At 36.0% G+C, this 26,809-nt stretch overlaps 1 protein-coding gene across 3 annotated transcripts in view; it reads right to left on the bottom strand.

Annotated features, from left to right (window-relative positions):
• Positions 1-26,809, bottom strand: part of UACA (uveal autoantigen with coiled-coil domains and ankyrin repeats) — a 117,507-nt gene that overhangs the window by 71,403 nt on the left and 19,295 nt on the right. The window contains exon 1 of one of the 3 annotated variants that reach the window (XM_031955299.1): positions 18,544-18,801. The exons of 1 other annotated variant lie outside the window; for it this stretch is intronic. In XM_031955299.1, the coding sequence (XP_031811159.1) occupies positions 18,544-18,618 (75 nt within the window). In that variant the 5' untranslated portion in view covers positions 18,619-18,801. Of the gene's footprint in view, positions 1-18,543; positions 18,802-26,809 lie in introns of those variants that run through there. One more of the 3 variants, XM_031955298.1, reaches the window with a different exon arrangement.

The raw sequence follows: 26,809 nt of genomic DNA, 5'->3' as shown, positions 1-26,809 counted from the left end.
ACAGATAAGTATTCTTAGAAATATTTAATACTAACTTTGTAAAGCAATAACATTTCCAAATGCTTTTAACTATAAATATGTTGGTAGAACCAGGCTATTAAAGAAAATCTTTAGAGAAAGAAAAATTACCCTCATATTGAGCTGTCTAGTACATCTAGAATTTTTTAAATTGGTGTTTTCCACAATAATATATATCAAAAAAAAACCTAAATCTTTATAAACGTGGGTAAAATAAGAGGTATTGCCATACAAGGTAACCCTAATTTATCATATGCCCCAAAAATGTTTTCCCCATTCATTTTATTTGACTATACAAAAACAAGATAAAAAGTAACAAAAAACACAAACAAAAAAATGTTTTCTTTAATCCTGTTAAGTCAAAATTAATGCAACATCTTGACATTTTATTCCTATAGGACATTTTATTTCTTCATGATTATTATTTGATGTGAAGAAACTAAAGGGAAACTAATCTTATCAGTGTTAATGTATTTTGATAACTTCAATTTAGATTCATTAAATTCAAATATTCCTACATTCTATGAAGTAAAAGAGTAGTTATATCAGAAGGTAAATGCCAAATACCGCTTTTAATAAGCCAAGAGTCTATGGTAAATAGAGTAATGGTAAATAGAGTAATTTTTAAGTATTACAAGATCCTTTTAGAAGTATATAAAAGGTATAGGTTCCTTCCCTATGAAATGAAAGCTCTTCAACCTTATGCCTGATTATTTCCAAACAACTATATCTTCTCACAAAACATCCCTCTAGATAAACCCAGGAGTGACAAGAGAGACTATTTCTTGTGACTAATGTTAATCAAGATATATGAACAAAGTTTCAAAGCATCATTACCTGAATCATGGAGACCAGTATCACTGATATCATGGGAGTGAAGAGGGAAAAAAAAAGATAAGGAAGAAAAGGAATGAGGGAGGTAGAGAGAAAGAGAAGAAAGAGGAAGGAGGGGAAGGAGAAGAAAGTTGCAGAGGTAGCACAAAAAAAAAAGTATTTTTGGTTTTTGTCGCTACATTAATTCATTTGTTTATAAGAGTTTTACCTAAGATTATTAGATCCTTTATTTTCTTTGCTTAGTCATTTCATAGATTTAGGACTTTTAACACACCAGTTAATTAGACCAAGTCTGTCATTTCAGAGAGAGATAAACTGAGGCCAGAGATATAATATGACTCAAGTTAATAAGTTGAATTAAGTACTTATTATGTGCCAGGCACTGTGCTAAGTTACACAAGGACTATAGATGGTAGAACAGTATCTTGAGTATAGATTTTTCTGACTCAAGTTCAGCATTCTTTTCCACTTATTCTAAATTATTAAATGTATAGTGACTTATGACAAATCATGTTAATTTATTCATAAATCACATTTTTATATAATTCATGTTTTTAAATAAAGTCCTAACCAAACTCCAAATTCTAATGCCATCTCTTGATTTCCTCATTCATACTTAACTATATTTTAGTAATAACAGTTCATATTTATAGAGCAAATTTTAACTTTAACAAAGTACTTTCCTCTCAACTCTCCAGTCAAAGTATATAGCATAACTAGATTGTCCCTGATTAATCACAGACGATAAAGCTGGGGCTAATAATGTAAATGTCTTGCCCAAGGTGAAGCAACTAGTAAAAGGCAGCAGAATAGTAATACTGATGGAGGTAATTTTTAACTTTTCCTCCTAGTACCCTAAATGTAAGCTGACAGATCTCGTGCAGACCTTTAAAAGACAGAAACTGACCTTAGCAACTAGTTAGCAAAAATAAATAATTAAAATAAGAAGCTACTCACCACCAAAAGAACAAGTTTCAAAGAACAACCTTAGTAAAGCTCACCTCCAGCACTGCTCCAGTCCCAAGGCAGCCCCTCCATCAGCAGCCTCAGGTGTCTCAGAATCTCCACCCACGGAAATAAGTATCTCATCCCTAAAAACTTATGTCTCTGGGTTTCTACTCCCATGGGACCATAAGGTCCAATGTCTCTCTCTATGCCGTTAACTGAATTTTAATTAAGAAGTCGTTTTGAGGAAGCCTTTTGTGCTTCCCACTTTAGGAACTGGAATTGCTAGTTACAACCCTGAATTTAGACCAAGATTTCCTGGCTCCAAGTACAATACTCTTTCCACTTAAATCATGCTTTCCGTCCTAAAAGTTGTTTCACCTGTGAAAGACCATTTTAAAAAAAATCAACCTATTTCTTGAAACATAGTCTACTCTGAATTGTAGTTGTCTACTTGTGTTATTTTCCTCTTCCATTCCTATCCCAGACTTCAAATTCCTTCAGAACAAAGACTATATTAATCAGCTTTAAATACATTCACAATACTCTGCACATAGCATATATACAAAAAAAAAAAAAAAAGTGAATAAGACTCAAAAATCTGTTCTTAATAGCTGTCTATTTTTAAGCATTTTAAAATTAATCTGTTCCTTCCACAACCTATCATCTTCTCTCCCACTAAGAAAGTTTTAAAAAATCCCTCAATACACATTTACATTGTTTTGCAAAACAATTTGCCAATTAGTTATGTCTGAAAACAATCATTTTCTGAATTTTAAATTCATCACCTTTCTATAAGGAGATAAATAGAATGCTTCATTCTTTTGGACTCATAGTTTTCCATTGTATTGATCATAAATCAAGTGCTTTAGAGTTGTTTTTCTCTATATTTTGGTCACTGGACAAACTGTTCTAGTTCTTGCTTCTTTCTGTATCAATAGTTCGCAGTCCATTTCATCATTTCTAATGCTACAATTATATTAGTCTATTGCACTTCATATTACACAATAGAATCAGCCATTCCTTAATATGAAGAAACAACTTTAGTTTCCAATTTGATGCTACCATTAAAAGAACTGCTATAAATATTTTTGTACATATTGATTTCTTTAATTGTTTTAATTTCTTTGGGGTATAGACCCAAGAGGTTTATCTATTTATGTGGTTGTTTACCTAAAGCCTCTCCAAATGTGGTAATTTTTCTCTTCTGTCATCTTTGCCAATTTAATAGGTAAGAGATAGAACATCAAAATTAATTTGAATTTAATTAATAGTGATTTGGAGCATTTTTTTTTCATGTAATTATTGATAGTTTAGAATTCTTTTACAGACAGGTTATTATGATCATTGATCAATTGGCAAATAACAAATTTGAAATGATTCTTTATATGTGTTGGAAGCAAATCTTTATTTAAGATACTTATAAGAGAATTAAGAGATTAAAGGAATCGGAACAAAAGGTCAAGAATTTCAAAGGAATTAATGAAGAGAAAAGCAAATGAAGATGGCCTAGCTGTACCATATCTAAAACTATATTATAAAACAGTGGTCATCAAAACCATTTGTTACTGGCTAAGAAATAGAGAAGTTGATCAGTGCAATAGGTTAGGTTCACAGAACAAAATAGTCAATAACTATAACAATCTAGTGTTTGAGAAACCTAAAGACCCCAGCTTTTAGGATAAGAATTAACTATTTGACAAAAACTGCTGGGAAAATTGGAAACAATATGGCAGAAACTAGGCATAGACTCACACACCTAACCCATATACCAAGATAAGGTCGAAGTGGATTCATGAACTAGACGTAAAGAATGATATTATAAACAAATTACAAGAATATAGGATAGTTTACCTTTCAGATCTGTGGAGAAGAAAGGAATTTGTGACCAAAGAAGAACTAGAAGATCATTATTGATCACAAAATAGATAATTTTGATTATATTAAGTTAAAAAGTTGTTGTACAGACTAATGCAGATGAGATTATAAGGGAGGCAATAAACTGGGAAAACATTTTTACATCCAAAGGATCTGATAAAGGCCTCATTTCTAAAATATATAGAGAATTGACTCAAATTTATAATAGTTCAAGCCATTCTCCAATTGATAAATGGTCAAAGGATAGGAACAGACAATTTTCAGATGAAATTGAAATCATTTGTAGTCACATGAAAAGATGTTCCAAATCACTATTGATCAGAGAAATGCAAATTAAGACAACTCTGAGATATCACTATACATGTGTCAGATTGGCTAAGATGACAGAAAACGATAATGACCAATGTTGGAGGGAATGTGGGAAAACTGGGACACTGATACATTGCTGGTGGAATTGTGAATGCATCCAACCATTCTGGAAAGCAATTTAGAACTATGCTCAAAAAGTTATCAAACTTTGTCCCAGCAGTGTTTCTACTGGGATTATATCCCAAAGAGTTATATTAAAGAAGGGAAAGGGACCCACATGTGCAAAAATGTTTGTAGCAGCCCTCTTTGTAGTTGCAAAAAACTGGAAACTGACTGGATGCTCATCAACTGGAGAATGACTGAATAAATTATGGTATATGAATGTTATGGAATACTATTATTCTGTAAAAATTGACCAGCAGGATGATTTCAGAGAAGCTTGGAGAGACCTACATGAACTGATGCTAAATGAAATGAGCAGAACCAAGAGATCATTATACATGGCAACAACAAGACTAGATGACGATCAATTCTGATGGACGTGGCTCTCTTCAATAATGAGATGATTCAAACTAGTTCCACTTGTTCAGTGATAAAGAGAGCCATCTATACCCAGAGAGAGAACCGTGGGAACAGAGTGTAGACCACAACATAGCATTCTCACGCTCTCTGATGTTATTTGCTTGCATTTTGTTTTTTCTTTTTCTTCCTTCTTGACCTGACTTTTCTTGTGCAGAAAGATAACTATATAAATATGTATACATATATTGGGTTTAACATGTATTTTAGCATATTTAACATGTATTGGACTAATTGCCATCTAAGGGAGGGGGGTGGGGAGGAAGGAGGGGAAAATTTGGAACAAAAGGTTTTGGAAGGGTCAAGTTGAAAAAATTACCCATGCATATATTTTGTAAATAAAAAGTTTTAACAAAAAAGAAGATACTTATTGCTGATATTCCTCCTGCCCTAAGTATTTGTTTCCTTTCATTAATACAACATTAAATTTGTGGTGACAAAATCCAGAGAATAAAAGCTAGCTGCCTCTCCTAATGAACAGTCAATTGGTCTCAGAGATATAAAGGTAGAAGCAACTCTTAAAAAACTATTCTTCCATGACCAACAGGATAATTTCAGAAAGGCCTGGAGAGACTTACACGAACTGATGCTAAGTGAAATGAGCAGGACCAGGAGATCATTATATACTTCAACAACAATACTATATGATGACCAGTTCTGATGGACCAGGCCATCCTCAGCAACGAGATCAACCAAATCATTTCCAAAGGAGCAGTAACGAACTGAACCAGCTATGCCTAGAAAAAGAATTCTGGGAGATGACTAAAAACCATTACATTAAATTCCCAATCCCTATATTTATGCACACCTGCATTTTTGATTTCCTTCACAAGCTAATTGTACAATATTTCAGAGTCTGATTCTTTTTGTACAGCAAAATAACGTTTTGGTCATGTATACTTATTGTGTATCTAATTTATATTTTAATATATTTAACATCTACTGTTCATCCTGCCATCTAGGGGAGGGGGTGGGGGGTAAGAGGTGAAAAATTGGAACAAGAGGTTTGGCAATTGTTAGTGCTGTGAAGTTACCCATGCATATATCCTGTAAATAAAAGGCTATTTAAAAAAAAAAAAGAAAGAAAGGAAAAAAAAAACTATTCTTCCCTAAAAATACCAACCTTAATTTTTAAAAAATATACTTTTTATTAGTGCCTTCTGTCTTTTCATCATTGTCATTTTCCGCCTGTTCCAAAAAATAAAAAGCTAAGTAAAATATCTGATACAGAGTATGTATCTGACAAAGAACAATATTTTGTCCTAGTCATCATCTATACCTAAGAAAAAAAAATTATGTATTATCTGTTCACTGGGACAACTTTGGTGAAATAGTACCTCTTTACTTAACCAGCAAAAAGATGTTGGAATAGAAGAAAGCAGTACAGTCCAGTTCTCTCCCAGAATTATTCAAATACAGACTGAAGAGTACCAAACTCCATCATGCCCAAGAAATCTAAAAAGATACAGAAATTATTCTTCCACAATAGTTCAGGATACAGAGCTAGTGAGAATCTTTTGCAGGCACTGGGGAGGGAAGGCCTACACAAATGAAAAATGGGATAGGGCTATTTTCTTAGATAAATCTTGAAGTATGATGTCCAGGTCTGGTTTTTGGTCATGGCTTTCAGGTAGTCCCATAATTCTTAAATTATCTCACCTGGACCTATTTTCCAGGTCAGTTGTATTTCCAATGAGATATTTTACACTTTCTTCAATATTTTCATTCTTTCACTTTTGATAATTGATTTTTGGTGTCTCAGGGAGACATCAGATTCCACTTGCCCAATTCTAATTTTTAAGGAGTTATTTTCTCCATTTTTCTATTTGGCCAATTTTACTTTTTAAGGAGTTGTTTTCTTCAGTAAATTTTTGTTTGAGTGCTCCTTTTATCAAGCTGTTGACTTTTTTTTCATGATTCTCTTACAATATTCTCATTTCTTTTCCCTCTTCCAAAATACCCCATAACTGTTGAGGGCACTACCATCCTCCTGATAACAAAGTCTGTAATCTTGGTATCATCCTCAGCTCCTCATTCACGCAACACATCTAATCAAGTGCTAATTCTTGTTTCTTTCCCCACAACATCTCAGACATTCACTACATTGTTCATATACCACCATCCTAGACTTTATCACCTCTTGCTTGAATGATTTCAATAGATTGCTAATTTAGCTCTCTCCAGTCTTTCCCCACTCCAATCCACCTACCACCCAATTGCTAAAGTGATTTTCCTAAAGCATAAAACTGTTCTATAGAAATAGTATTGTGTTCTTATTTATTTAATAAGTTTCAGCAATTCTCTTTTATCTCCAGAATCAAATATAAAGCCTTCTGGCATTTTCAACTCTTCACAATCTGTTCTAAACCTACCTTGTAGCCTTATTACACATTAATTCTCCCTATGTATTTATAATGGGGATAAGCTAGAAATTTTCTCAAAAAGACCAAAGGCGAAGTAAGGATACTCATTATCAAATTAGAAATGTTATAGTAAAAAAGACTAGGAAAAAAAATGAATAAAAATAGACAACAAGGAAATAAAACCATCACTTTGCAGATGATATGATAGTATACTTAGAGAATCCTAAAGATTCAACTACAAAACTACTTGAAATAATTCACAACTTTAACAAACTTGCGGAACGTAAAATATATCCATAATTCTAAAAGTAATCAACAAAGACCAGGAGCATGGGAGAAAGAAAAATTCCATCTAAAATATATGTAAATAATACAAAATACTTGAGAATCTGCCTGCCAAGACAAACCCAGGAATTATAGGCACATAATTACAAAATACTTTTCACACAAATAAAATCAAATTTAATTAACTGGAAAAATATACTCATAGATAGGCTGAGCCAATACAATAAAAATGACAGTTTCACCTAAATTAATCTACTTATTCATTCCACCTAAATTAATCTACTTATTCAAACTAGCAAAAAACAATTTTGCAGAGCTAGTAAAAAATAGCAAAATTCATCTAGAAGAACAAAGGGTAAAAAATATTAAGGAAATTAATGAAAAAATGCAAAGGTAGGCTGACTAGCCACACCAGATCTCAAACTTCATTATAAAGCAGTAATCAGCAAAACTTTCTGGTACTAGCTAATAAATAAGAATGGTAGACCAGTGAAATCAATTAGGTACACAAGACATAGTAATAAAGAAACATAGTAATCTAGTGTTTAATAAACCCAAAGATCTCAACAAAAACTACTGGGAAAACTGGAATAATAAGGCAGAAACTAAGTATAGACCAATCTCTTACACTATATACCAAGATAAAGTCAAAATGGGTACATGATTCAGAGATAAAGGGTGATACCATTATCATGTTAGGAAAGCATGGTTTATCTGTCAGATCTGTGAAGAAGAGAAGAATTCATGACCAACAAGAGATAAATATAAGATGAATCATTGTGATTATATGAAATTTAAAAGTTTGTGTACAAACAAAACCAATGCAACCAAGATTAGAAGGGCAGAAAGTTGGAAAACAATTTTTACAGCAAGTGTCTCTGATAATCCCCTCATTTCTCAAATAAAGAACTGAGTCATATTAATAATACAAGTTATTCTCCAACTGATAAATAATAAAGGATATGGACAGTTTTCAGACAAAGAAATCAAAACTATCTATAGCCATATGAAAAATGTTCTAAATCACTATTGATTAGAGAAGTACAAATAAAAAACACTAAATTTGGAACATTAATGCACTGTTGGTGGAACTGTGAACTGATCCAACAATTCTAAAGAGTAATTTGAATTATGCCCAAAAAGCAATCAAGCACTAACAATCCTTTGAACAAGCAATACCACTATTAGGTCTATATCCCCAAAAGATCAAAAAAGGGAGAGAAGAAGGAAAAGAGGGAGGGAAGGAAGAAGAGAAGGAGGGAGAAAGGAAAGAAAGGACGGAAGGAGGGAGGAAGGGAGATTTATACAAAAATAGCAGGCTTTTTGTGGTGACAAAGAATTGAAAATTAAGGGGATGCCCATTAACTGAGGAAGGGCTAAACAAATTATGGTATATGAATGTAATGGAATACAATGGAATGTAAATGGAAAAACCTTTAAATACTTATATGAAATAATGCAAAGTAAAGTGAGCAGAACAAGGAGAACAATGTACATAGTAACAGCAAACCTGTATAATGATCAGCTATGAATTACTTAACTATTCTCAACAATCCAAGCCAATTCAAAGAGGTTCAAAATAAAAAAATGCTATCTACCTCCAGAGAAAGGATAGACTGAATGCAGATTGAAGCATACCATTTTTACTTTTTTTTGACGTTTGTTCTTTTACAACATGACTAATATGGAAATGTGTTTTACATGACTGAACATATATAACATACCAAATTGCTTACTGTCTTAAGAAGGAAGTTAGGAAGGAAGAAAATTTTAAATTCAAAAAAAAATTTTAATGAAGGTTAAAGTGTCTTTACATGTAATTAGAAAAAATAAAATATTACTTACAAAAGTGCTTTTTTTTTTTTTTTAATTATGTCATCTACCAAGTTCCTCCCACATAAAATCAATGCCACTTTCCTTGGATGATTCACATAATAAGTCACAACAAACTGATTCTATGGGCTGAACAGAAAATATAAATTTATAATTAACAATGATTTCTAATTAAAACATGCAGATATTGGTTCAATCACTGCCATCTTTTTTCCTTCTGTCTATCCCTTTTCCACACCCCCCCCAAAAAATTGATACTTTAGGATTTAAAATGCTACTACAGCCTTATGTAGCTAATATTTACTCACAAGAACAGTGATTTAAGAGTTTTCTTTGAGACAAATTTATATTTTGCCCAAATGCTGAATGCTAACTACACATTTACTTTTTATCAAACTACTTTCAATTAGTCTACTTTTTAAAATTTATACTATAATATTAGAATGTAATTTATTATTAAAATATGAACAAGCTGTCTATGAAGATAAGTCTAGTCAGATGAACCTAAGATTAACTTCTGACCATCGGGAATAAGCAACCAAAAATCAACAATCTCTCTCTCTCAAAATCTTTTTAGAAGAAAATGGCTTTTGACATTTAGTTGCCTAAAAAAACCAAAATGGTCAGACATTTTCTAAAGTAAGAACCATGCTTCAGAAACTGGAAACAGCAACAGCAAGATTATATGATGATCAATTCTGATGGATGTGATTCTTCAAAAATGAGATGATGAAGAGTATATGAATGTTATGGAATATTATTGTTCCATAAGAAATGACCAGCAGGATGATTTCAGAGAGGCTTGGAGAGACTTACTGATGCCAAGTGAAATGAGCAGAACTAGGAGATCATTATACATGGCAACATTAAAATTTTACAATGATTAATTCTGGTGGACATGGCTTTCTTCAACAATGAAATGATTCAGGCCAATTCTAACAGTCTTGCAATGGAGAGAGCATCTACACCCAGAGAGGACTATTGGGACTGAGTGTGGATCATAACACAGTATTTTCACTTTTTTTTTGTTGTTGTTTGCTTGAATTTTGTTTTCTTTCTCATTTTTTTCCCTTTTGATCTGATTTTTCTTGTGCAGCAAAATAACTGTAGAAATATGTATGAAGAACTGCACATATTTAACATATACTGGATTACTTGCTGTCTTGGGGACGGAATGGAGAAAGGGAGGGGAAAAAATTTGCAACACAAGGTATTGCAAGAGTAAATGTTGAAAAATATCTTTGCATGTATTTTGAAAATAGGCTATCATTTAAAAAAATAAATTATTCTTTGAGCATAAAAGGAAAGAAAAAACTATTATCAAAAAAATCCATTTTAGCTTTTCATTTTATATCCAGATCCACAAACTACAAAATTTAACTTCTCACCTAAGCCAAGCTAATACAGATGGCAGCTACAAAATATAACAATAAAGATTACTGGTCTATGTGGCATGAAATTCAAAGGTTTACATCTTGCATAACTGCAAAGCAGTAAAAGTTTACATAAAGGACATATGAAACTGATGCAAAGTCCAAAGGTTATAGTGCTTAATACCACTCCAGTCTAACTCCCAGCCCCACCTGGAATCCAATTAGACTTAGTAGGGAAAAGGAAGAGATGATCAGACTTGGGGAGATATTAACACTCCTGATGAAGACAACTCGCTCTGACTACTCTGAAATTTGAGAATTTCTTTTCCTCATTTCCCTCATTTCTCCAGTTTTCTTCAAGACTAGATACATAAATAACTACTACAAGAAGCATCCAGGTGCTAGTGTCCTCCCCAATAACTTTACTCATTTAGGAATATGCTCTATCTCTGCAATTGAAAGTTCTTTAAACACTGGAGGACTTAAATGAACTGCTTCACTTTTGTATTTGTCTCTTGCAACTGGTCTGGCACAAAGAAGTCACTGAAAATATGTTTATTCAGTTAGAGTTCTTTTGCCAGTATTATATTAAGGCTGAGTCGTGAAGGTAAATCTTTCTGAGTCTTCTATCTGGTGAAGCAAAATGCCTCTACATTAGGTCTATAACCTGACAAAATTATAAACTGAGCCAATAAAGATAAAAAATACAATCATGCTGGAGACTTGAGAAAGTCATCATAAATCCTTGTCAACTAACCAAGATGAAAACTGCCTCCTATAGAAACTATTCTCCCTTCATTAACTTTAGACTAAAGTTTTTAATAGGAATTAATAAAGAAATTCAAGAAAACTGCTCAACACAAACTACACAATCTTAAAGAGTTCAAATAGTATAGCTTTTAAACACCATAAAGTTTTACTATAACTTCTTTTTTTCTCAATCTTTCTTTTCTTAGTCAGAGGCAACACTGAAGAATACCTAAACACAAATTTTTTATTTCTTAAATATATTACTCAAGATAATTGTCAATTATTCTACTCCTATTAAAAAGAATATTTTTTTTTCTTTCTTTCTCGAGCTGGTGACTTTCTCATTCTTACCTCTCATTCCCCTTCTCATTTTTTCTTCTACCTCTCTTATTTGCCTTTTAAAGTCTTTTATGAGTAATTCAAAGAAGCCTCTGGGCTTGAGACCAATTTATATCACTCTAAGATTTACAAAAGCTAACTGTAGAAAATCACATTAAAAACTAGAATAGGGCAAACGGAAACTAACGACTTTGTGAGATGGCAAAATTATTGGCCTATCTGCAACCAAAAAGAGAGCCTGGATAGCACTCTACAAGAGACCATTTTTTAAAATTGCTCCAATATTCTATAAACAGAGGAGGAAATACTGATTGAAAGAATCTATCAGTCACTTCTGCAAAGAGATCCCACAAGGAAAACCCCAAGGAGCATTGTTGTTGCTAAACTCCCAAACTACAATCTCAGGAAAAAAATACTGCAAGCTACCTAGACAAAAACAATTCAAGTATCAGAGAGCAACAGTCAGGATTACCCAGGATCTGGCAGCTTATACAACAAAGAATCAGAGGAAACCATATTCCAGAAGACATGGGACCTGGGGTTACAATCAAAAATTAACTACCTAGAAAGATTCAGCATCATCTCTCAAGGGAGGCGACGGAGCTTCAATGAAGTAAGAGACTTTCAAACATTTCTATTGAGAAAAAAAAAAAAAAAAAACTAAACAGAAAATTTAATCTACAATCATAAGACACAAGAGAAACATAGAAAGGTAAACAGGGGGAAAATATATATTATTTAAAAGTTGAACTGTTTATATCCCTAAATGGGAAAACAATATCTGTAAGTCACTGGGGCAGAAAGAGAGGGACATCATATGTACCAAGGGTGTAATTGTGAATGGACTTGTGATAACATCAAAGAAAAAGGCATTAAGGAATGGAAAAAAGGTCTGTAGTGGAAAAAGAAGAGCAATCAAGATCTTTGCTCTTTACTTAGGTTCACCTTCAGAACATAAATGCCAAAAAATTCACAGTAAAGCATTCTGAATCAAAACGTGTTGGTCCATAACAAGATAAGCAATTAAAGATCTGAGAATAAAAAAGAGAGCTTCAACTCTGTACTTTTATTAAGAAACACAGCATCTACAATAAAAAAAAAAAAATCCTAGAGAAATATTGCATACTAAAGCTTTAATTAATATGCAGTTTTGATTTAAGGTTTACATCATTCATTAATTCAAGCAAACTACTTCATTAAATTTCAAAATCTTTAAACTACATGTGGTTTTAATTATTAAGACATTACATAAAAGTCATAGTTATAAAATCAGCTTTCAAGTATACCCAAATTACCTCTATGAAAGGAACATAATCTATTTTCAAAACTAAAACAAAATAAAATGAAATATGCATGTTTGTATATATGCATCTATATATATACACACACACATATATATATGACATATCTATTACACATATTGCCTTGTGTTCTGAATGATTTAAATAAATCTCTGCTAAATATTAAAATAATTCTTTGAAAAAGGGTCACAGACAGTGGAGAAACTCTGGGTGAGATATAATACCCTTCAGCCCAGAGGGAACCTGCTAACAATGTCTGATTCGGTTCTCCATCTCCCTTAAGGGCTCTCAGCCTTCCTGAGAAGTCAGGGGGCAGTGAGATTGTTGAGATTGTGTTGAGATTGAAGCAGAGTGATAACAGGTGGAAGAGTAATACCAGGTGGCAAACTACGTACAATAGCCAGTTGTTTATGTGGTCCCATGTGGGCAGTGTTGTTTTTGTTGCATTATAAAAATGGGAAAAAGCCCTTGAAATAAATGGACTCTATTTTCCCACCATCCTCGGGAGTCCCGCCTCATCACTTCTCCACTAGGAAAGTATATCTTAATCACCCCAGTGTGGAGGCTCTAGAAAGCAGGACACAACAATTCTTCCCCAAAATAAATAAGAATGCCACATTAAGGACTCTGAATTCCTCTCTGGAATAAGGCAAGTGTCAGCAATTTTTCAGGATACCAAAATATTACCAAGTTTTTACATGATATATTAACTGTTTCATGAAGCAGTGTTTGACTTCTAAAAGAAACTGGGGTACAACTTAATGTAGCATTTACTTGATTGTGAGATGTTGGCTTTCAGAAGGAAATGCAAAGGAAATACCTGAAAGCAAGACGTTCTAAAGCAAAGAGTGTACTATAATTCAAAACTTTAATAATCTGAGATTTGGTGATGAGAGAAATTTCCTAAACAACACAGATCACAAACTCTTAATAACTGCTAACTTAAGCTGCTAACATCAAAATAGCCATCTGCCTACAACTAATCTGATGATAAATTTTCCAAAATTGAGTTAAGCTTCAAATATTTTATTATGAAAAATTCTACAGCTTGACAGAAAATTAATTTAAACAAATCTTAGAATCCCCAATACCTTCATGATGCTTTTCCCAATTCCTCCAATCTACTAGTGACTTGCCCCTCAAAAATTACATTGTTATTGTGTGTGTAAAAGTATGTATTAAATATGCTGGTAGGTGGCACAATGCCCAAAGTCAGGAAGACTCATCTTTCTGAGTGCAAATATGTTCTCAGACACTTATTAGTTGTATGATCGTGGGCAAGTCACTTAACCTCATTTGCCTCAGTTTTCTCATCTGTAAAATGAAGTGAGCAAGGAAATGGCAAGTCAGTATCTTTGCCAAGAAAATCCTAAATGGGATCACAGAATTGGACATGTTAAAAAAGACTGAACAACAAATAAAAATGTGTGTATGTGTATACATACACAACTAATAAATGTACATATTGTGCCCCCTCATAGAATGTAATCACCTTGAGGTCAGTGACTAAGGGACTGTCTCATTTTTGTCCTATTCCCAGATCCTAGGACAAAGTCTATCACAAATCAGGTATTTAACAAATGTTTATTATTTAACTGACTGATCTTGACAAGAGAACATACAACTATAAAAAGATGGAATAAATAAAAAGTATATCTCAATTATGGAAGACAATTCTTTAATTCCTTTCCAGGCTTCACTCCTAACTCTCTGGACTTGCTTTGCAAGTCTCCTCAGCCTGCAAATTCACTCTACCCTTGGATCTCTCATACCGTTAGTATTAGTATGTCCAGTGCCTTAGCACAGTGTTTGGCAAACATTAACCACTTAAATACTTGTCAAGACTTTTTTTTCCCCCTAGTCAACAAATACAAGGAATTATTAGGGGCAAAATAAATGTGTATTGTGCTATGACTATATGTTAAAAACAGAATTTAAAGAAAACTAAGATTAGAAATATATTTAAAACAAATAACAGAAAAAAGTGACAGCTAAAATACTTAGGAGTTATTATAATTCCAAAATGTAACTCCTATTGCAAAATGGATAAAGGATAAAAGATCAAAGAGCTGAACAAAGAAAACAAGAAATTATTTGGTGTCTCACACCCAGCAAATTATCAAAAATCATTAAAAGCAACAAAATTCAAAATCTTAAAACTGGAAAAAAAAAACAAGTACAAATACTAGTGGCAGGATTGCAAACCTATAAAATCCTTTTAAAGACAATTTAGCAGTAGATAATAAAAGCTACAAAAATAAGCATACTTTTTGGATGAGTATGTAATAGCTAACATAATGTGGTGCTTTAAGATTTGTAAAGCTGGGTGTTGATGGGTGGATGTGTGGGTGTGTGTGGGTGTGTGTATAATAATATCTACCATTATTATGATGCTTTGAGATTTATAAAGCATTTGCAACAAAACTGTTTAAAATTTTTCTTAAAAGAATTACATATAATTTTTAAAATAGGAAACTACCTCAACAAACAACAATAAAGAAATGGTCAAATTAATAGTGGTATATTAATATAATGAAATTACATTACAATGCAATTAAATCCAAACATGAGGAAAACAAAGAAATCTAGAAATAATACTAAGAAAAATCACAGCAAAATGGACATTTAAAAATGCGAATGACTGGTAATAAATTATGATAAAGACAGAAGAAATTTAAGTTATATTTTATGCACGTGATTCAATATAAAAAAATATTAAGTCAGTTTAATTAATTAGAAAAAGTTTAAAATCACTTCATTTTTCAAAGGAATTTACAATTATATAAGAGGTAGTCATATAAGCAGCTCCATTAAAAAATCCTTCAAACAAAACAATCTACCTATACGGTTTTAAATGTCTGTTAAATGCAGATTTTTTTTTAATTTTAAAGTAAGCTTCTTCAGAATAGGGATTATTTCACTTTTGTCTTTGTATCACCTTTTCTGTAGTAAACAATGTGTCAAGAATTTCGGGTTTTTAAAGAAAAAAGCAAAAATGAAATGTCTATTTTTTTGTGAATTTTCTAAAATAAAATTAAATAGTTATTATATAATTAATCATCACCTTCATATAATTTGCCACCTTTTGGGACTTTTTACTTTAACTCAGAAGTACACATTTTAAAAATACATTTAGGGAATTTCTCTTAACATTTAATTTCTTCACTTTGAGAGATTTAGAAGTACAGTAAGTTGGAAGATTTAAAAGTTCAGAAAGTTGTCTCTGAGCTTGCAAGTTTATAAAATGTAAAACAGCACACTAATACTTTTTAAAAATCCCAAATATCTTTTGGGCTTTTGGAGGGATTAGTCTGAAATTATGCAGTGTTTTATCATGTTGTGTAAACTTCTTGTGATGAACTGTCTCTGGTCTAAGAAACCTGGAATTCAGTGAAGTAAGATGTTTATAGAAGAATATCATTGTGACTTTCTCTGAAACTAGTAACATTTCCCCATACCTTAAAAACATAGATAGGCAGATTCCCATTCAAAAAGATGGTAAATTCCAAATCAAAGCTATTCAGGGTTGTGTGCCTTTGAGCAAGTCACTAAATTTCTCAGTGCGGAGAGAAAGAAGGAAGGAAAAGAGGGAAGAAAGGAAAGGAAAAAGGAGAAAGAAGGGGAAAAGGGAAGGAAAGGAGAAAGGAAAGGGAAGGCTATCATTTCTCTCTCCTTAGTTTTACTATTTTTTTTCTTTCTTTTTTGTTTTATAACTGTGATTTCATTGGGCAGAGAAAGGTTCTATTGAGAGAATTCCTTCCACCATTGAGGAATGGAAACTTCAATAATTTATAGTTGTATACAGTTGCCTGGTAAAGGCTGGAATTGCCCAGATATAACTTAAATCTAGATCAATGCTGCCTCATACAAAATTCTTTTTTAATCATTCAATCAACAAACACTTATTAGATGCCAACTCAGTTCTAGGTACTATGCTAGGTACTAGGAATACAAAGACAAATATGAAAAACTGCCAGCCCTAAAGGAACTTCCATTTTATTGAGGAAAACAGTGTTTCCATAATTTAATACAAAATAAGTAGATGGTAAGGGTTTTTCCCCCCCTATTGGGGAAGGGAGGTTTGGGGGAGGAATGAAGGGAAGTCCTAACAAGAAGATCTGGGAAAAGTAAGTCTGCTTAAATTGAGGCAGAGGAAAAAAGGAGCACAGTTAATGGGTGCTAAGGGACAAAGGAAAGAGATGGTCTTGTTATGAGGTACAGTAAATAGTCCAATTTGGCTAAAGTTTAAAAGTATTTGAAGTCAGGAGGACCGGAGTTCAACTCTGGCCTCAGACCCTTAACACTTACTAGCTGTGTGACCTTGGCCAAGTCACTTAACCCTAATTCCCTCAGGAAAATAAAAGAAGAATGTCTTTATTGAGCCAACTCAAAAGATTGTTCTGGGTCAGTTAGATGGTGCAATGGATAGAGCACAAGCCCTGAAGTCAGGAGGACCCGAGTTCAAATTTGACTTCAGACACATTTCCTAGCTGTGTGACCCTGGGCAAGTAAGTCACTTAACCCCAACTGCCTCAGCCCCCAAAAAAAACAAAAGAAAAAGAAAGGAAAAAAAGTTCTTATATAATTATATACAAGGCAAGTTGAAGCCAGATTTCAAAGGCCATCAGTTTCATGCCTCTTCAAATGTTCACACTATTCATAATAACCTTTTTGTTTAATCTGGGGGATAGATCCAGGTCCTCACACAATTTATTTTCATTTAAAAATCAATTAACCCTTTAAAAAAAAATTAAACCAGATAAAAATACAAAATGAAAGGGAAACAGTGCTTTATTTCACAGAAGACAAAACTGAGTATCTGAGGCAGGATTCTGAAGTCTGGTCTTCCTAACTTCAGCCACAAGTCAGGAACTTGAATGCTCCCCATAAGTTTTGGGAGCAGATGATTTTTTCCCCAGATAAGAAAGACCCTGTTCTGAGCATTCTGAGAATGAGGCTCGCTTTGAGATCCTATTTCCCATAGGTTTCTGGCTGACGGAGACCGCTTTCCTTTCTGCATCCCGGGATTTAGATCACATTTCCACCGCCTTACACTCTGTCGAAGCTATCAGGCGTCAGGAAGCTCCCCAGGGACGCCAGGACTCCCCTGCGAGCCTCACTCAGGATTGAGTCTCCGTACCGGGTACGCCGCACTGGGACGTTTCGCCACCGCAGCCCGCGATTTCGGCCCCGACCTCCCCACAGTATCCCGGCTTCCGTTTCCATCTCCAAACCCGGACTTTGCAGGTCTCCGCAAAGCGCCAGCGACCCGGGCTGCGCAGTCCCCTTTGCGCCGGTCTCTCCGGACCCCGTCCCCCCGGGCCGGACCCCCCCCGGCCGGACCCCGCCCCCCCGGGCCGGACCCCGTCCCCCCGGGCCGGACCCCGTCCCCTGGGCCGGACCCCGCCCCGGCCGGACCCCGGAGCGCTGGAAAGCGGGGGCGCCGGGAGAGCCGGGGATGAGCGGCCCTTCCGCGTTCAGCCCAAGGGGGACGCCCCCCCCGGGCCGGCCTTTCCCCGAGTCTCGCTGCCCCGTCCGGCCCCCGCCTTCGCCCGGGAGCAGACCCCCGCTCATCCCTTCGGCCGCTCGGGCCGGGAGTCTGGCCGCCCCGGAGGGTCCCGGAAGACGCTGGGGGAGGGCGCTCGGAGCGAGATCTCCGGCCCCCGGCGGGGAAAAGGCAAGGGGCAGCGGAGGGAGCGCCGGGAACCCCGAGGCCCGGGGGCGGGCGGCACTTACCGCGCAAGCTGCCCCGCCGGCGAGGGCTGCGCTGGGCCCCTCCGGCCTCTTCAGGCGGGACTTGAGGCTCTTCATGGTGCGCGGAGCTCGGCCCCGGCTGGCGCGAGGGCTCCGAGGCTACGGGCTGCGGGCGCGCCAGACGCTCCTTCCCCGCCCCACCTGCCACCTGGGGAGGGGGAGGGGCGCGCGGGGAGGACCCCGCCTCGGGGTTCCCGCCCCACATCCCAGCCAATCCTCCGGCCACCGTCAGGGGGCGGGGCTCCGTCCGGGACCTATAGCGATTGGTGAAAGGGTGGGACTTCCCCTTTAAATTTCTTCTCCGCCCCGTTCCCTTCTCTCCTGAAAAAAACTTTGATGGGATTCTGACGTCTTGAGAGCTCGGGGGAAACTTTGCAGGAATGGAGGGTAGTGGGGGAGAGGCGGCTTTGGGACCCCTGGCCGCCAGGCCTCCAAGCCAGGCCAGGCTGCCCAAGCCTCTGGCCGCGGCTTCCTGCTGCGGCTGTGAGGGTCCCAGTTCCGTGAGCCTTTGTCTGCTATGTACCAGCTCGCCTAAACTAAACACTTATCTTTTTTTTTTTTTTTTTTTTTTTAATTTAATAGCCTTTTATTTACAGGTTATATGCATGGGTAACTTTACAGCATTAACAATTGCCAAACCTCTTGTTCCAATTTTTCACCTCTTACCCCCCACCCCTCCCTAGATGGCAGGATGACCAGCAGATGTTAAATATATTAAAATATAACTTAGATACACAATAAGTATACATGACCAAACCGTTATTTTGCTGTACAAAAAGAATCAGACTCTAAAATATTGTACAATTAGCTTGTGAAGGAAATCAAAAATGCAGGTGTGCATAAATATAGGGATTGGGAATTCAATGCAATGGTTTTAGTCATCTCCCAGAGTTCTTTCTCTGGCGTAGCTGGTTCAGTTCATTACTGCTCCATTGGAAATGATTTGGTTGATCTCGTTGCTGAGGATGGCCAGGTCCATCAGAACTGGTCATCATATAGTATTGTTGTTGAAGTATATAATGATCTCCTGGTCCTGCTCATTTCACTCAGCATCAGTTCAACACTTATATTCTTACTGCGCGTCAATTCCATTTAGTAAACATTTGATAAAAGAGGAAAAAGGCAGATCCTGCCTCAAAGAGCTTATAAGGAAGCCCACGTGCAGAAGCACTGAATAACTAAAAGAGGGAAAGCATTTGAATGAAAAGGGGGTGGGGAAGCCTTCCTGTAGAAGGGGGAATTTTTTCTACCTTATTAAGTTTTTTTGGACAGATAAAAATAGAAGATAGTGGGAAAAGTAATCTAAGTAAATTTAGGTCCTAAGACTTCCACAAGACTTTATTTACAAAAGCTTCTTTCGTTGTCCTTTTCATCCCCTGCAAGCTTTACTTCATAATCCCTAAAGCTGTGAAAATATTGACTAACTAGAAACTGGAAAGGGAACCTATTGCAATGGCCGGTGGGGATGTTAGGAGCTGAATAAGATCTCCAGGTCTTTAGTACCAAGGAGAGAGCCTGAATTACTGTAAACAATCTGAAAAACTAGCTACTTCTTGAGGAGGGCAAGAAGGAAGAGCTGGATTATAAGAGAACTTTTTGATTTTGATTAGGCGTTTTGTTAAAATGGGACTTTAATCACACCCCACCCAAAGTGAAGGTCTCTGGTAGAATTCTTAGCCATATTTTGCTTTGACAAAATCATACAACCTTTACTGTATCCAATCTGAAAGCCAAGTAATGATATCAGTCCCTTGAGGTTATACTTTTCTCCTATCAAAGAAATTATCAACACCTTATTAGCTCTTTTTAGGATACTAAATCCCATTTAGGGTTAGCCTTCCCGCAAGGATGCCTTCTTCCTTGGTTGCCTAGTAGACCCCTTGTTAATTACTTAAAACTTTTCCTTGCTGAAAACACTGATGTATTTAACCCACTCCTAACAACATAGTAAGATCTTTGCCCCTTGCTTTGGGGAAGGTCACAGGGGTCCTCGAACTATGGCCCACGGGCCAGATGCAGCAGCTGAGGACATTTATCCCCCTCACCCAGAGCTAAGAAGTTTCTTTATTTAAAGGCCCACAAAACAAAGTTTTTTTTTATTATAGTCCGGCCCTCCAACAGTCTGAGGGACAGTGAACTGGCCCCCTATTTAAAAAGTTTGAGGACTCCTGGAAAGGCAACAAATTCTTTTGAGATAATCTGATACACCAGTCTGTAATCCCAATATACTTTAGGAGTATCACCCCCATATCCCATCATTTTGATGGTCCAATATAAGGAGAGTATGACAGCACCCCATTCCCTCAACTAGGAGACAAAAAGGAAGTTGTACCATGTTGTACTTTGTTTTCAAAGAGGACCAAAATGACATCACTACATACATAGATACAATATGTCCACCTGTGACTGATAAAACCAATACAAGGTTGGAATGTTCTGCCACAAGTCATACAAAAATAGTCCATATGAATATTTGGGATAGCTTCTCTAATTTTGTGTATTTTGAATTTCCTTTGGGTTAATTCAATTCTGCTTTGCTCATAGAGCACAGCTCCTTCTCTGATGAGGGCATGCTATGCTGGGATTCATCATGGTTGGAATCAAGAAAGGAATCAGCTTTTCAAAAGCTTTTGTATATTTTTTAGTGTCTCGACCACAGAGTGGGATCCCTGCCTGCTGTTAATCAGGCCAGGTTTGGGTAAGCAGATAATTTTTAGTGCACCTTTTCTAGCCCCTTCCTCACAGACAGAGGTGAGCAATATGGTCTTTAAAAGGCTACTTGGGCACCTAGGGAACTGCTGAATACCACTGCTGCATCCAGTGAGAAGATGACCCTATGGTCTAGCTCACCTGTATGCAGGGTTGTGACTACAGCTCCCAGTGTATCTGCATCTGCTGTTTCATAACTCATCTGTGACCACAGGATTTTGAGACAGGCAGAAATGGTAAAATGGTATGGTGATGTCTTTTGATTCATGAATAAATTGGATTTAAGTGAGGCAAAGTTGCATGAATTTTTCAGCCTCACTCTCTCTTCTAAACCTGTCTTGTGGCAGGACAAAGCCAAGACAACTGGTGATGACTCAAGATGCAGGGGATGATCTAAGTTTCTTCCATGTTTAACCAAACTTCACCTGCCTTCATGGCCGTTAGAACAAATTGTTCTTATTTGTCTATTCCACCAGGAGAAATCTTTATATGCCGGGGGTAGACATCCCCCTAACTCACCCAAGGGTTTGAGACCCTTTGGTTACCATCAACCTGTTTTAGATCATCTACCAAAATGGTTTATGGGAGTGTGGCAATTGTGCATGTTATAGCTTCTTGGAGCCACAGGTGAGAGTTAGGTGGATCAGATGGATACCAAAAGTGGAAAGCAGCCCTGTAATGGGCTCAGCATACTTCACAACAGAGGTGCTAGTCTTCCCTAAACACTCCCTACACACTACATCATGTGGAGGGGTACCAAAAGGACAAATATGGCTGATAAATCGAAAAATAAAATAGGCTTCGAGAAAAAATATTTGTAGATTGAATATGGAATGCACAATTGGGGGAGATTATATATATGCAGATTCACACCAAACACAAACCAAATAAACTTCACTAAACTGAAGATTGGAGACAGTTTTCCATATAACTCATAGCATCACAGATTTTTCAGGTTATCTCACTCAGTATCCCAGCTGTAAGAAGAAATGAGGAAAGTGATATTCAAGCAAGGTCACATAGCTAGGAATTGTTAGTCAAGAGCTATACTCGTATGTTCTGATTCTGATTCTACCATTCATTCCATTACAAAAAGCAGCCTTTCTCCCTCAACAGTTCAGCTCTTCAACATTTTTTTTATCCTAGAATCAAACCCTTACCTCTTTTGTCTTACAGCTTCTTAGACTTCCCTAAAACAGCCCAGGGTACTCCACTATCTATTTTTTCTGCTTCTACTTGTGGGCAAATGAAAGCTTCATAACTGTACACTATAAATGTACATAATATTTACAGTATAAATAAGTGTTCTCTCTAATATCAGCTGACTTTTTTTTCTTGCCCATTGTCACTTTTGCATACACTCCTCAAATATTGCCCCTCTCCCAGAAAATATATCAAACTCCTAGCTAAGAAGTTCCTGGATAATGAATGGCTTCAGTTCTCTCCATCTCTTGCCAGCAGACATTTTGGGGACTAAGAGAGTAATCTTTTTAATCTGATGTAGAATTTTAATCCAAATTTTATAGCAATTTAAGCCAGTAATTTATATTCTTGAAAAAATGGGGCTGTAATCTCTTTTATTCTATCTGACCAAAAAGGAAGTTGGTCAAATGTTTCCATTTTTTCTTTTTTTTAAGGAAAGAGGGAACAAGAGACAAAATGGAAATGATGAATGACAGCAGCAATATAAAAATGGTTCAAATTCTAGCCAGTATAAAAATATAAAAAAAAAAAAAGCCAATTTATCAATATTCCCAAAAGATTCAGTTTAAAAATTTTGTTTTCAAAAAGAAAAGCCAAAGATGGTTTACCATTTCTGTAATGCCTGCTACTGGAAGGCTGAGGCTAGTTGATCCTTTGAACTCTGGAGTTCTAAGATATAGAATGGCTTAAAGCTAATTCAGTGCTTCATCAGGTACCAATAAAGAGAAACCTTAATAACAAGGGGCCATCAGACTACCTGAAAAGGGGCAGACCAACCCATGTCAGAAACAGAGCAGGCCAAAGCTTCCATAACACATCAGTAGTGGGATCAGGTCATGAGTGGTTATGCCATTTTCAGCTTGGGGGGGGGGGGCGGAGAAGAAAAGAAAAAGAAAAACAGCTTGTCAATAGTCCCAAACAGTTTGTATTTCCTTTGAGAATTGCTTTTTTGTCCTATATAAAATATTGAACTAAAAATCTTCAATGAGATAAAAAAAAAATGTTTAATAACTAAGTAGAATCCTTGTTAATGTTTACCACTTTGTATTGCAAGTAAAATATATTACTATTTATTTCTGTTAAAGTAGGGGAAAAAAACTTAGATGATACATGCCCAATATTTTGCTACAAATAGAATATCTACATAAAGTAATTCACCCCAGCAAGATATTTATTCAACCATACACCCACTTCCAAAGAGAAACAATCCATGTTTCTGACATACAAAAGTCTCTTTATATATGAAAGGTCGGTTATTTTCTTGAGAAATAACTTAGAGCTAACCAACTTTTTTTTTATTTTATAAAAGTCTTCAAAAGTTTTTGGACCAATGTCAGTGAAGAAACAACCCATTAAATAGCATTAACACAACAATTTTAAACCAGAAAAACTAAAGTTTTTTTTTCTGTTATTTAGAGAATTTCTCCTCATAGATCCTATTTAATGTTTCAGGGCTCTACATTTTGCCAAATGAGTTCTCTTTGGCTACTTGTTTCTTTCAAGTCTTGTATCCAATCAAAAATCAAGTTTCGTTCATGGTCTTTTCAGGCTTATTTCCCATTACTTGCCTTCACACATTTTATTTTTCAATGCAAAGGGCCTACTTGCTCCATTACATTCCCATGTTTTTCCTACACTTATCTCCCCAAGCCTGGAATGCTGTCTTTCCAAGCCTCACCTCACAGAATGACTCATTGTAGTCTTCTTAATCCAATTGTTAGCACTAGATGCCTTGTGGGCAGGGGGGAGGGAAAGTGATGAATATTTCGGTCCTCCTATAATACGAAATAGGAGTTCCTAAAAATCATTAAAGCTATTGTAAAATCAATCAATAAAAACTTTATGGTGTAAAACTTATGGAAGAAATGAGGTTAGAGGCAAAAGACTCAAAAACTTTGTCAGTGACCAAAAAAAAGATAGGAATCCAATGAAAACAGTAGGACAATTGGCATATATTTTAACTGGTTAAGAAACATAGAAACATAGAAATACTCCAAGTAATGGTTGTCTCCTAGTTTTGGGCTGCTGTTTTGCCTGCATCTTATTCTTGTGGGTTCAAGATGGCAAAACCCATGGCTATAGAAAAGAGGGTGGTCTCAGCAAACCACAACTCCAGGATACAAGGGTCCAGGACCACAATAAATTTGTCACTTTATTTTGAAAAAGACCTCAAGCTTGTTCCCAGAAGTAGTTTATCAGTAGCATTGTAGCTTGTGACATTATCAGGGCAGTTTTCTGTATTCTCCCCAGTTTATCAAGGATGAAATAATACATACACAAATATGCAATTTTTAAAATTTTTGTTATGCTCAAATTGCTTAATATATCAATCGAGTAGAACAAATTCATGATTTCAAAACAAGCTCAGCAGAGCTGACTAATGCCTACAGACACACACACACACACACACACACACACACACACACACACAGCCAAAGCCACTAGCCATTAAGCTTTTAACAATTGGAATTAGGGAATTTATTCAATGGGGCTGAGGAGAGAGAAGGAAATGAGGGAGTCCTTGTCTATGATTTCTTCACTGATATGAGGGACGTCTAGGTGAGGAAACTGTCCTTATTAATATGGATCTACCATCCAGCAAATTAGTGTCCTTTGGAGACACTAAGAGAATTGCTTGGAACACAGAGGTTAAATTACCTTCGTAAGATTCACACAAGTAATATGTGCAGTCTATCTCAGGAGTCTTACTAACTCACAAGGCAAAAGCCAGCTCTCCATAATACCAGGCTGACTTCCATACTTTGTATTTCCTTTTGTACCAAGGGGAAAGACTATAAGTTCACTAGAAGATAAGAAACAAAGCTATCTTTGGTAAAAATTTCTCCAATGGGTCTCTGCAATACATATGGCTCAAACAGAAATCAAATGTCCATGAGTAAAAGAGCATGTACTTTGTGCTAGATTCAAACAGAAAAAGGCAGAGGAATTTTTGCTCTCGTTGAGCACACGCTCTAATGAGAAAGCCAACAAATAAAAGCTAGTTAAGCTGTAAAACAGATGGCAAGACCCAGAAGTTTTAAGGTTCACCAGTGAGACAGATGGCAAGGCTCAGAGTTTATTAAAATGGTTAGTTGTCAATACAGCTCTTGGGGATAGCAGAGCATAGAAGCAGGGCAGATGATAAGGTCTGGTGGTCCTCCATCTCATCAGAAATAATTGGGTTATAGGCTTTCATTTCATAAATTCTGTGAGCAACCCAAGTAAAGGGAACACAAGGGAATAGATCACTTTGGTAATGATATTCTTCCTGCCTGGCTGTCCTGACCAGGAAAGCTTAAAAATGTCCCTTCTCTCTTCTATGAAGGTAGGTAGGGGGGTTGGGGAGTGTGTGGTGATTTCTTGGAGTCAGCAGTTCTTTATTAAAGTCTATGTAACCCTAGTGCCTACTGTAATACATAGCATAATACATAGCACATAATAGATGCTTAATAAATGTTTGTGAATTAAATTTAATTGAATTGGTTTGTATTAGTCACTTCCTTTCCCATGTCATTTACCATCTTCTTAATTTAGATTATTATACTTGGATTGTTGAAATAAACTCCCAAATAGTTTGCCCTGTCACCAGTAGCTCACCATCTAATCTGACCTGTCCACAGCCTAATTTTCCTAAAGTAGTACAAGAATCATGTCATTCCCTTGCTCAAAATCTCCAATAGCTATTTAGTCTAGGATTAAAGTCTCCATAATTGGGTCTCAATTTGTCTAGCCAACCTTTTTGCTGCCCCTTCCTCTATTTAAATTCCACAGTGCCAGCTAAAGTAATCTCAATGTTTCCCAAAAAAACCACATACCCTTCTGCCTCCAATCCTTTTCTCATGCTGTTCTCTCCTTCTGGGATGTCTGCCTCTGCCCCTGCCATTCTTAACCTATTAAAATCCTACCCATCTTTGGAAGCCCAGCTTAAGTATCACCTCTTCCATATAGTTTTCTTTAATCATCCAACCTGAAATGATTTTTTGCTACTCTGAATTCCACTGTTCTATTTTTATAGCACATATCTGCCTCAAGTCTATGCTGTATAATTATTTGTATACATATCATCTTTCCTATTTAATTGTAAGTTCTTAGAGGCCAAGCTTAGTATTATGTATATTGTCCTATTCCCTAAGGTACCTAATACTTAGTACATGCTTAATAAATGTTCATTGGATGAATGAGTGTATATATTTTTCTATTTTGTTATTACCTATACTACTATTTCTCTTTGTATGTGTTGTTGTTCAGAGAAAACAAGATTATGAACATTATGAGGATGGCAGGGGAGTGGGGTATCTTCTCACCTACTACCTCCCTCCATGACTAATTTTGCCCT

Source organism: Sarcophilus harrisii, chromosome 2, assembly GCF_902635505.1.
Source record: "Sarcophilus harrisii chromosome 2, mSarHar1.11, whole genome shotgun sequence".
In the NCBI taxonomy this organism is placed as follows: domain Eukaryota; kingdom Metazoa; phylum Chordata; class Mammalia; order Dasyuromorphia; family Dasyuridae; genus Sarcophilus; species Sarcophilus harrisii.
The sequence above is the reverse complement of the archived record's forward strand: the minus strand, read 5'-3'. Positions and strand labels throughout refer to the sequence as shown.